The sequence below is a fragment of the Ochotona princeps genome, chromosome 3, assembly GCF_030435755.1.
Source record: "Ochotona princeps isolate mOchPri1 chromosome 3, mOchPri1.hap1, whole genome shotgun sequence".
In the NCBI taxonomy this organism is placed as follows: Eukaryota; Metazoa; Chordata; class Mammalia; order Lagomorpha; family Ochotonidae; genus Ochotona; species Ochotona princeps.
Window position 1 is genome coordinate 86,113,302 of NC_080834.1, and position 12,633 is coordinate 86,125,934.

General features: G+C 34.5%; 1 protein-coding gene across 1 annotated transcript in view; it reads left to right on the forward strand.

The window, feature by feature from the left end:
* STXBP5L (syntaxin binding protein 5L) overlaps nucleotides 1–12,633 on the forward strand; it is a 286,369-nt gene that overhangs the window by 90,011 nt on the left and 183,725 nt on the right. Inside the window, exons 4-6 of the mRNA XM_004577863.2 lie at nucleotides 1,367–1,448; nucleotides 5,540–5,640; nucleotides 8,436–8,570. Of these exons, the coding sequence (XP_004577920.2) occupies nucleotides 1,367–1,448; nucleotides 5,540–5,640; nucleotides 8,436–8,570 (318 nt within the window). The remainder of the gene's footprint in view (nucleotides 1–1,366; nucleotides 1,449–5,539; nucleotides 5,641–8,435; nucleotides 8,571–12,633) is intronic.

Below are 12,633 nucleotides of genomic sequence, written 5' to 3' on the forward strand. Positions count from 1 at the left end.
GGCAGTACAGAATATTGTGCTGTTGCCTGCAACTCCAGCATCTCATATGAGTGCAAGTCTGGCTGGTTCATTTCCAATCTGGCTTCTTGTTGATATGCCTGGGAAGGCAGTAGATGATTACCCCCCAAAAAACTTGGACTCTGAAACCTGCATAGGAAACCTGGAGGGGCTTCTTGGCTCGTAGCTTCTGGGTTCATCCTAAATCCCCTCTTGCTATCACATGGGCTGAACCAGTGAATGGAAGATCTGTGTGCATATCTCTGTAATTCTGCCTTTCAAATAAATTAAAAGAATCTTAAACTTTTTCATGGAAAATGCATGCTAAAATGCACATGAATTGAAGCATTTTTGCACCACAATCAACATTCTCATTTTGTTTTCCATGAACTTTTTGAAGTACCTTTGTATGTGTCATTTCGTACAGAATATATGATTAAATATTATTCCATGCTATTTCCTAATTTTTCCTTATTTGTTGTCTTTATATGTCATTTAGCTTTCTTCATTACATATCTATTTGTATATATGTATGTATTTTATATATGACTCTTAAGAATGTTTCTACTATTTCCTGGTGTTTATCTCTTATTTATGATATTTTTCTATGCAAAACTTTTTATTTTAATGCGGTCAGATATGTAAGTATTTTCTCATAATGTGTGAGCATAAAAGATTGTGTATATGCTACGATTATCAACATATTTGTCTAAATCCTGTTTTTACTAGTATGCTTCAATTTTAAACTCTTACACTCATTTTGAATTTAATTGATTAAAAGTAGAGTTTTCAGCCCAGCATAAAGGCTCAGTTGGCTAATATTTCCCTTGCAAGCACTGATTCCTGTCCTGACTGCTACACTTACGACACAGCTCCCTGCTTATGGCCTGGGAAAGCAGCAGAAGATAGCCAAAGTCCTTGGGTCCCTGCACCCATGTGGGAGACCTGGAAGAGTCTTCCAGATTTAGATTGGCTTAGCTCCTGCTGTTGTGGCCATTTGGGAGTGAATAAATGAATCTTTAAAAAATAAAAGTAGTGTTTAATCAGGTAAGTGAATTTTAAATGAAGTGAAATATATCTGAATTTCCAATTCTTATTTTAAAGTATGGAAAGGAAACAACTCCTTTTCATTTCCTTACTTTATTTTGCTATTCCAACGGTTGTATTTTTAAATATAAGTAATACATTAATTCCCATATAATAAGTAATACATGATATAATTTAATTTGCATCAAGTACAAATTCCAAATTCTCTGTTTACAAAAATAAAATTAAGTAAAGCACAAACATTAGTTGCTTCATAATTAGCTGCTTTCTTCCTCATTAGGAGTACTTGAAATGTTAGATTCCTTGACTTTTATTACAACAGACTCGGGAGACCTGGTGTTGATTGTTATTGCCAACATGAAAGTGGTGCAGCTGTTCTACAGCTCCAATTCTTGATCAACGAGGTAAGGACATTTTTACTATTTGAAACACACACACACACACGCATACCTGTGTTTCAGGTTGAGTATTCCTTATCCAAAATATTTGTAAATGGAAGTATTCTTTTAATATTTTGGAATATTACATATGCCTAATGATATGTGTTGGGACAAAAACTAATCCAAACACAAAACTGATTTATATTCCATGTATGTGTTATACACATATCCTGGGGGTAATCTCACACAATACTTACAGGGTGCCTGCATTTTTTACTATGACTTGATACATGAAATCAAATATGAAGACTCACTGCAGTGTCATGTCAGCACTAAAAAAAGCTTCAAACTTTGGAGGAGTATTTTGGATTTGGGGTTTTCATATTAGGGATATTTAACTTATAGTTGATATAATCTTTTAAATATTTTAAATGCTTAAATTTTGTAATTTCATTCTTTGTCATATTAAAAGCTATACCTTTGTATTTGTCGGTTTATTAAATTTAAAAGAAAATTTTGCAAAAATCTAGTTTTGTGGCTATGTAGTATACTTTACTTATTTAAATAACCTAAAGAAAAAAATGAAAGTTCTTTTATAACTTCACTAGGTATTGATTCTTTTCCATTCACTTTTCTTCCACCAGCCTAAATTTTGTAATGCATTCTAACCCTCATCCTTTGTTTTGTCTTTCGTGAAATAGCCTATGGCTGTTTCAACTGTTTACACATGGTCTTTTACCATCATATACAATTGATATATGTATTTGTATGTATAAATCTACCAGTATTATAACAATTAACTGTTTACTGTATCCTTGATGTTTATGAACCAAGACGATGAAAAACTCAAACAAAAACATAGTCGCCAATATCAGAAAGATTGTAGACTTCATTGACTCAAGCTAGGTAGTTTTTTTTTGTTTTTGTTTTTGTTTTGTTTTTCTTTGCTGTAGATGCTGGAGTATCTTAAGTAAAGCATTCCGCACAAAAATACTTCATGCAGTACCACATTTAGGCACTTGGAAGGTTGAACTTAGTGTCCTAAAAAAATGGGCTGTGATCTAATAGCATGAAGATAATCTTTTATAAATCCCAGTGTAAATTTTCATGTCCATATGTATATCTATTACATGTTTTCCTACAAATTTAAAACATAAATGCCTCAAAGAATTTCATGTCATATTTGCTTGAGGCAAGAAGATTTTCTCATATTGGCAAACATACATGTTTACATTTCTTGATTTAAAATTTCTCAGAGTGCTCTGAAATCCTACTAACTTCTAAACTTAAGTCACTTTGAAAACAGAGTTGATAAGGTACCAGAAATATATTTCTCCAGAAACAGTTTATTGTAGTAGCTAGTAATTATTATCTAGAATGCTAGCCTTTGTGAGATCTCAATGATGCAGGGTAGTTTCTAGTTTAGGTTTCTCAGATTTTGTCTTTTTTATGGATGTATTCTGGTTGGCATAATTGCTTCCATGTGGCTCATTCTGCCCTTGATACTGTGAGTTTTCTTCAGATTCCCCAGTTTGTCCCCCTCTACTACTTAACTAAGAATAAATAAAGACAAGTCCTCAGTCTACTTGTGTTGCTTATAGCTTCTCTTCAGAACTTTTCACCTTCAAACTCCTCACGCTAAGTCTCCATACTTGTCCCTTGCATTTTGTGTTTTTTGATGCCATAAATGGTATTTTCACAATTTTAAATATTTTCACAGATATTAATAAATGATGCTACTTGTAGATTCACTTTGTTTTTATAAATTATCCCTCAACATTCCATTGAGGTGCATTTTGGCTTGGGTCTGATCCCTCTTGGTACTAATACCAATGGTTTTGCTCAGTTTATCACAGAAGTACCACTAAGGTTCTTGCCAATTTTATTCAGGTATTACTTAAGATATTGTTGAATACATGTTGCTTTATTTTTAATTCCATTGCTTTGGCTATGCTGTATCCTTTGTATAGCAGATAATTATCCACTGTAGAGAATGTTTTCTTAATATCATGTTCTGATGTGGAGCTAATCCTAATTCCACATCTATGAGAAATCAAATCAGCATCTTATATCTCAAAAAAATCTATTATATATATACACACACACATATATATACACGCACACACATATATCACATTAAGTGGTTCTAAGGAATCCTAATAATTTTCTACTTTGTATACAGGAGTATAAATCTATTTTACAAGTAAAAACAAAAATTCTGAAGGCATATATAGGGTAGAATTTGTTGGATGGTCTGGAAGTATGTGACTTCATGTTAAATACATATGCCAGTTACTATCTTTAGGTATATAAAACATACTTTTAATATTTATATAGTTCAAATAACTTAGATACATTTAGAAATGTTTATCAATTAACCATAGGTACATAATCATATAGAGTCATAGGATAAATGTACGTTTCTTGTTTAGGAATTGTTACAGCACTGAATTTAAATTCTTCCTCTTTTAGTTCTTTTTTTTTTTTGTAATAGACTTATTTTTTTTTAAAGATTTATTCATTTTATTACAGCCAGATATACACAGAGGAGGAGAGACAGAGAGGAAGATCTTCCATCCGATGATTCACTCCCCAAGTGAGCCGCAACGGGCCGGTGCGCGCCGATCCGATGCCGGGAACCTGGAGCCTCCTCAGGGTCTCCCACATGGGTGCAGTGTCCCAAAGCTTTGGGCCGTCCTCAACTGCTTTCCCAGGCCACAAGCAGGGAGCTGGATGGGAAGTGGAGCTGCCGGGATTAGAACCGGCGTCCATATGGGATCCCGGGGCTTTCAAGGCGAGGACTTTAGCTGCTAGGCCACGCCACCGGGCCCAATAGACTTATTTTTGATGAGACTTAATGTAGTTGAGAAGGATGCATGTCCATGTGGACCACTGTTAGGGTGGGAAGGGCTAAGGAATGGGGGAAGTAGATGAGACAACTGCTTCCAATCTTCCTTTTTTCCTTCCTGTATCTTGGGTAAGTAGGGAGAGAGGAAGAAAAGGGCTGCTCCCAGCTGCTTAGACACACCAGTACCTGAGGATGTGGGATGGCCAGTCGATGTCATCCTAGTGTCCCAACATGGAACATTGTGAATATACTGTTTAAGCTGTTTTCAGTAGTTCCGAGTTGCTCTTGACCTCCTTGCTGCAAGGCTGAAGAAATTCCCCCAAAGTCCATGGGGTGACATATGATAGGAATTTCAGTTTAGCTCTTCCTTGCATATAAATGGGATCATCATTTTTGTCAGTGATCAAAGCCATAGTCTGTGCAAGTAGTTTCCTAAGTACCTTGGGGAATGTGAATAACATGTTAGGACTCTTAGGATCACCATAGTTCTGTAAGATCACATTTTCACTCAGTATTATTAAGTAGCTTTAAGTTCTGTTAGGTCAAACACTAGAAATTTTAGCTAGAAATTATTGTTATGGCAAAAGTTCTGACATGCTTAGTGAAACAGTTTAAGCATATATATAAAGTTATACCTGGCAACTAGATATGTTTCTATGACTTCTTCACAGGTAGAAACTATTGTATCTGAAGTACAATTTATTTGTGTTTGCTAGTACTGTATAAAAAAGATCTTGGTATTTTATAGTATACCAAATTCTAGTTGAGAAATACTTTATTAAGTATGATTTCCTTTATAATAGGTGAAGCTTCTTGGACTTCAAGGAGCAAATTAATGCTTAGGAAGAATATTAACTTCCAACTATGCAAAAATTCTTAGGAAGGAAACTTTTCATATGATCTGTATTCAGTTTCTAAAACTGAGTTGGGTGCATGTTTCTCTGTAGTGCTTGTTTCTTTGTAGTATTGTGTGAATGACATAAATAAAAGAATCAAGTTTTATTTTTTCTCAAAGAAAACACCAAATGATTCTGTAATAATTACTGTGTATTAATGAGTATTTCTTGAAAGGTAGTCTTCCTGGCCATCTATATGCAGTAGGCTATTTCCCTTTCCCACTCTGTGTTCTTCACACTCTGGATTCAAGTATATGCACTTGTCCTTGTTTATTTCTAGGTTATGAAGATACAATTATCTCAATAGTGGAAAATTCAGAAAATTAGTATTGTTTTGTTTCCATAAATAGTCTGTCTTCTTTTCATACTAGGGTGCTTTGGTCAGTGCAAGTTCAGATGATACACTTCATTTGTGGAACCTTAGACAAAAAAGGCCAGCTATTCTTCATTCTCTTAAATTTAACCGAGAACGGTAAGAACATCTTAAACATTTCCTAATGTACCATACCGTTATATCTTTGCATAATTTACATTAACTTACTTTCTCTTCATAATCTCAATAGTCAGAAGTAATGTAATGTTTATTCTAATAGTTTCTTTTAATAGAAAAATATATGATTGATATACATTATGTCATCTTTTAATGGAGAGCATCTAATCTTTTTGTTCTAGTATAAATCAGTATTTCAGCAATAACATTTTATCCTAGGCTAGGGTAATGAAAATCAAGACCTGAGATTTTAAAGTCAACTAAATAATAAATGAATATATCAATTTTTTTAACATCTTTTGATTGTGGTAACTACCTTCTATACTCAACCCCTTTATTTAATATTTTTTAAGAATTTGTCTATTTATTTGAAAAGCAGAGTTGGTTAGAGAAAGAGAAATTTGCTGGTTCACTGCCCAAATATCCCCAACAGCCAGGTCTGGGCTCGGCCAAGCTAGTTACCAAGAAGTCCATCCTGGTTTCCCATATGGGTGCGAGGGGCCCAAAAATTTGGGCCATCGCTTGCTATCTTTCCATGGAATATTTAGTAGGAAGCTGGACTGGAAGCAGATCAGCTTGGACTTGAACCAGTATTCTAATATGGAATGCCAACATCACAAATAGTAGCTCAACCCACTGTCCGTACCACAATGACAGCCCCTATATATTTTTAAATGTTTATTTTTGCTTAAAATTTAGAGTTGCAAAGAGACAGAGAGCTCCTTTATCTACTGGTTAATCTCTGAAATGGCCACAGTGACCAGAGCTGAGCTGGTCTGAACCTGAGAACCAGAAGCCGCTTCCGGGTCTCCCATGTAGATGCAAGGATACAAGGTCTGGGCCATCTTCTGATGCTTTCCCAGGTCACAAGCTGGTTGGGAAGTGGAACATGCAGGACTCGAACTGACACCCATATGGGTTGCTGACAAAATAAGGTGAAGATTAGTTTGCCAAATCATTACACTGGCCCAGTCCCTAAAGTTAATTGAAGTAAATTGTACATTTTAGCGTTTTTAGTATTAGATTCAACCAGAGTAAAACATTACATTATTAACATGTATTCCTTCCTTTCTCTCTATGATGTTACTTTTCTGGATATGGAATGCAAGATGATTTCAGTAGGATACTTTGGATAGATGAAGTTTGATTCCAAGAGGTAGAGTGAAGAAATATTCAGTGAATCAAGGGCTGGTGCATTGGCTCAACTGGCTAATCCGATACGGGTCCCCTTTGTGTCCCACCTGCTTACTTCCCATCCAACTCCCTATTTCTGGCCTGGGAAAGTGGTAGAGGGTGGCCCATGGCCATGAGCCCCTGCACCTATGTGGGAAATCAATAGGAAGCCCCTGGCTCCTGACTTTGGATAATTTCAGCTCCAGCTGATGCAGTCATTTGGGAAGGGAACCAGCGGATGGAAGATGTTTGTCTCCTTCTCTCTGTAAATCTGCCTTTACAATAGATATAAATAAATCTTAAAATTAGTGAACCAAGCTGCAAAAATAATTTAAAACTTTAAATTAGATACTCAAACATATAAATATGTTTAAGATGTGATTGTGTTGGAAATTTATTATCCAGATCCTTTTATTAATGTTATTGGTGTGTCTTCCTGGTGTCAAAATTTGGTTCTGCTCCTCCAATAATCTGCTAACTCATCTTCTAAATAAATCCAGGAACTGATAAAATTAATTAGCAAATTCTAACAGTGACTAAAAAGTGTAATGATGATAGTTATTTTGGTGTAGGAGTTAATACTCTACATGATATGCCAACATCTCATATTGGAGAGCTGGGTTTGAGTCCCTACTCTGTTTCCAATTCTAGCTCTGCTAATGTGCATTCTGGGATGCATCTCGATTATCAGTGTCCCTGCCACCTAGTAAGAGATCAAGATGGAGTTCCCAGATACCAGATTTGACCTGGGTTGTTCCCAGTTATTGCAGGGATTTAAGGAATGAACTAACAGATGAAAAGAACCAGCAGATGGAATATCTCTTTCTCTCTGACAACCTCTCATGACACAAAACACAAATAGAAACTTACAGGGAAAAAAGTATTATTAAGACAAAGTAGAGAGAATAATGATGATGTGATTACAAGTCTCTGGTGAATTCTCCTATTGCAAGCATGAGAGGCATGGCTGCTCCAGATCTGATCTCAGAGCTGGTCAGAATTCATAGTGAAGATGACAGTGAAACAACCAACTTAAGGAAGGAAGAATACAATAGATCCCTGACCTCTCATGTTGCTTTCTTTATTATTCAGATGTCGAGCATATGACTAAAAATAGATTTCTCATTTTTCACCTCTCTGTGAGCTTGCACGTTTATGTTTTTTATGTATGTATGCATTATCTTTGAAATAAGTCTTACTGAAACAATATAGCATAGTGAGAGATTATTATTTTGTGAACAAGCAGATATTTTTAGTTTTGCCACTTATTAACTGTCAGTGCTAGGAGGTAAAATAAAAATAATTTGCCTCAGGGTTCTCATTCTAAAATGAATGTGTATCTCCTGGCAGTAATTTTTCCAGAAATAAGACTATTGTAAATTCATACCTCAATAGGAACTTTAAAAATTGTGGTTATTATCATTATTATTTTTAATGATATACTGCTGTTGCTTATATGGTAGCATTCACTAATAACTGTTACTAGGATATATAGTAAATCTCACTGTTTATACATCTGTCCTTACATAATATATATATATGGAAAATGTAATACTGAACACATGTAAAAGTAGATATTTTAATTGTAATTTTCTTTCTTTCAGAATTACTTACTGTCATCTACCTTTCCAGAGTAAATGGCTCTATGTTGGAACAGAAAGAGGAAATACACATATTGTAAATATTGAATCTTTCATTCTTTCTGGATACGTTATCATGTGGAACAAGGCCATTGAACTGTAAGTTTAAATTTTGATACCACTTTGTTTTGAATATTTCAAACTTATGTAACACATATACCAAATTGTTATTTGGCAATTAGATGCTAATTAGTCATTAATTTAACTGGAAAGTTTACCTGAAATAGTTTTCAATCATAAAAGCTGTACAAATTGATATGGTAGTATGTCAGGATTAATTGAACAGATAATAAGATGCTTAATGGAGAAATGATTTTATTAATCTACACTGCAGCCATTACCCACACTTTTAGGATGATGCCATTTGTATAAGAATGCACAGATTTTATACTTATCTTTATTATTCATATTAATTAATACTTTATTATTGCTGTTATTATTAATATTTTGTTTTAATTTTTATTGGGAAGTCAGATATACAAAGAGGGGGAGAGACAGGATGATCCTCCATGCATTAATTCACTCCCCAAGTGGCTGCAGCAGCCTGAGCTGCGCCGATCCGGAGCCAGGAGCCAGCTCTTCTGGGTCTCCCACGCAGGTGTAGAGTCCTTAAACTTTGGCCTTTCTTGATTGCTTTCCCAGGCCACAAGCAGGGAGCTGGGTGGGAATTGGGGTTGCGGGAATTAGAACCAGCGCCCGTATGGGATTCTGCACATGCAAGGCAAGGACTTTAGCCATTAGGCTATCGTGCTGGGTCCAATCCTTATCTCATGGAAGCCAACAATTTTTAGAAGAGTTTTTCTTATGTTAGCAAAGCTAAAAAAAAAATCATAAAGTTGGAGACATCAACACAGAGCCTTGGTATGCTTTGATTCGTTACTCATGAACAGAAAGAGGAAAAGATAGTAACACTTGTTACAGTGTTCCTTTGCTTATCACTCCATGACTTTGCTTTTTTTAGTTTCTCATTAATATTTTTTATGTCTTCATTAAATTAGAAACTACTGCAACGAAGAATTTTTAAATTGTTCTTTTCCGTATTTGATTTATTTTAGTGTCTTCCAAACATGACTGCTAAGTGATAACATTGAAGCATTAGTATAAGCATTTATAAACTGTTGTTGACTTAAAATGTTCATTTATATTTTGATGACAGTTTGTATAATGTGTTTTAATTGTCATAATGTATATGTATGTATGAATAAATGCATTTTTCTTCTGGACAGTCCTATGTCCCCAAAGAGTTACATAGTTTTTACTTTAGCTATTTGAAAAACTTTCTCTCCTACAATCTTAGGTCCTGTAAAAATATTAAATAGGGTAAATTGAATGACTTTTATGCAATCTTAAGTTATTAGTAAAAACATAACAAATTTAGGCATATTTGAGAAAATATCGGAATATAGAACTTTTACACAAATTCTTTATTGGTACCGGTATACAAATGTGACATTTGTGTTTGATCCAAAGCTGATGAAGTAATTAAGACGAATATATTATCTTTTTTGCAACTTATTTACGTAAAGTGAACAAATTTCCTATGTTTCCCAATACATATTTAGGAGTATGGTGATATTTCCCACCCTATTTCCCTCCTCTTGTGTTCCCCATCTACCTTTCCTGTTTTCTTGTTTTTTTCCAAAGATTTTACACTGGCATATTTTCATTTTACTTTGCAACTCATGCTTATACTCCACTAGGTGAAGATACCAACATACAGCAAGGAAGTAGAATTTTTTAAATCAACATTTCCTCAGGAGTATAGACAAAGACTTTAAAATAATTAAAATCCAGTATATCAGTCTTGTTCTTATATAGATTCCAATTTTTTTTTGTATTCTATGGATTAGTTACCATAGGTATGGGAAACCATAATCGTCTTTTGGGGACTGACAGTATGGTTCCAATTGGATACATTTAGTTGCAAAAGACAAAATGTTATTCTTTTATGACTGGTTAGTATTCCATATATTTATCACATTTTCTGTATCCAGTCATCCACTGATGTACATATGAGTTGATTCCATATGTTAGATATGTGAATTGAGCATTAGTAAAAACAGATGTAAAAAACAACAGTCTCATAGGCTGATTTAATTTCTTTTGGGTGAATTCCTAGAGCGGTTGGGTCATATGGTAGTTTTTAGAACTCTGAGGAATCTCAAACCTGTTCTTCATAATGGTGGATTGGGTCACCTTTTTGTCACATCCTCAATGACTTTTATTGTTTATCATCTGGAAACATCACTGTGGCTTTCATTTGTGTTTTCCTTGTGACTAATGATCCTGAGCACTGTTTCATGTATCTGTTGATCATTTGTGTTTATTCTTTGAAAATTGTTCATGGTCTTTGTCAGTTTCTTAACTGGATTGTTTGTTAGGTTTCTTGCACTCTACAGAATCTGGATATTAATGTATCAGTTTCATAGTTTGAAAATATTTTCTCCTATTTTGTCATTTGCCTCTTCCTTTTGTTGGTGGTTTTCTTTGCAAAGAAAAGCTTCTTTGCTTGATCTAATCCCCTTTGTTTTTGCTTTATTTATGCTTCTGGGGTTTTTCCATGAATTCTTTGCCCACATATAGGTCTTAAGAGTTTTCTACTAGTAATTTGATTATATCAGGTCATGTATTAAGATCCTTGATAGATTTTGCATTGATTTTTGTATAAGGTGTAGGTAGGAGGTCTTGGGTCTTACTTCTGCACATGTGCATCTAATTTTCCAAGCATCATTTTTTGAAGACAGTTTATTGTCTTAAACAGATAACAATTCATGTTTCTGAGAAGATCCTTGAAATATCTTCAATTAGTTGAAAACATTTCACTAACTCCTGAATGTGTATTGGTCATTTCCTGATTTCAGTCTCCCAGAACTTGCTTTTTTCTATCGTTTGAACTACATTACAAAAACACATACCATTATGTGTCAGTTGTATGAAATATTAGACATACACATTTAAGAAATATTTTCATAATGTAATTTTGGACTATGAATTTTAGTGTATTTTCCTAGAATGATAAAGGCACCAGTTGCCTCTAAAATATAAGATTAGTTCTGTTTTAAGTACTCAGATACTTTATTCTTCTTTATTTTTCTTAGATACTTTCATTGTGTTTTTTTCAATGAGTGGTTTGTGTTTTCATAATATAAATGTTGGTTATTTAAAATTTAGAACATGGTTTTCATACAGACAATGCTGTTTATATAGTGTTTTTTTTATCTTGCCCTTTTTATTGCCCAATAATTTTAACATGTTTATTTCTTTGAGTAGTAAAACCATATATATGTCAAAGAGCTGATATTTTTTTTATTTTATTACAAAGTCAGATATACAGAGAGATTGAGAGACAGAGAGGAAGATCTTCCGTCCGATGAGTCACTCCCCAAGTGAGAGCAATGGGCTGATGCGCGCAGATCCAAAGCTGGGAACCAGGAACCTCTTCCAGGTCTCGCACGTGGGTGCAGGGTCCCAAAGCCTTGGGCCGTCCTCAACTGCTTTCCCAGGCCAAAGGCAGGGAGCTGTATGGGAAGTGGAGCTGCCGGGATTAGAATCAGTGCCCATATGGGATCCCAGGGCTTTCAAGGCGAGGACTTTAGCTGCTAGGCCATGCCGCCGGGCCCGTATAGCTGATATTTTTGAATCACTTGCATTATAGAATAGCTGAATACAGTTAGTTAACATGTATTACATCAGATACTTAACATTTGTGGTGATGAGAACACTGAAAATATAGTTACAAATTTTTTCCTTTTTAAATTTTTATCTGTGTAAAGAAAGCAGATTTCATATATTCTAGTATACTATGTGAGCATATAATTATTCTTCCCATTCTTCTCCCTTGCTCCTTCCTTTCTTTATGTTTATTAATTTTTGTGATAACATACTTTTAACTTACATTAAAATCACATGCTTAAGATTTAACTGAATAAATAAGTAGGAAGTAGGTAGACGATTATTCCACAGGCGTATAAACAGAGTAGTAAATCTTAATCAAATCTCAGAAGTCAATTGGAATCACACCCAGTATATTCTTGGTTCTCTATACTAGCTGCCACAGCAAGCTTGTTTCAATGGGAAAATGTAGGCAGTCTTATCATTTCTGAAAATACAAGTATTTTTTCTTCTGAATCAGTTAAATATTAAGAATGAAATTCAGAATTAT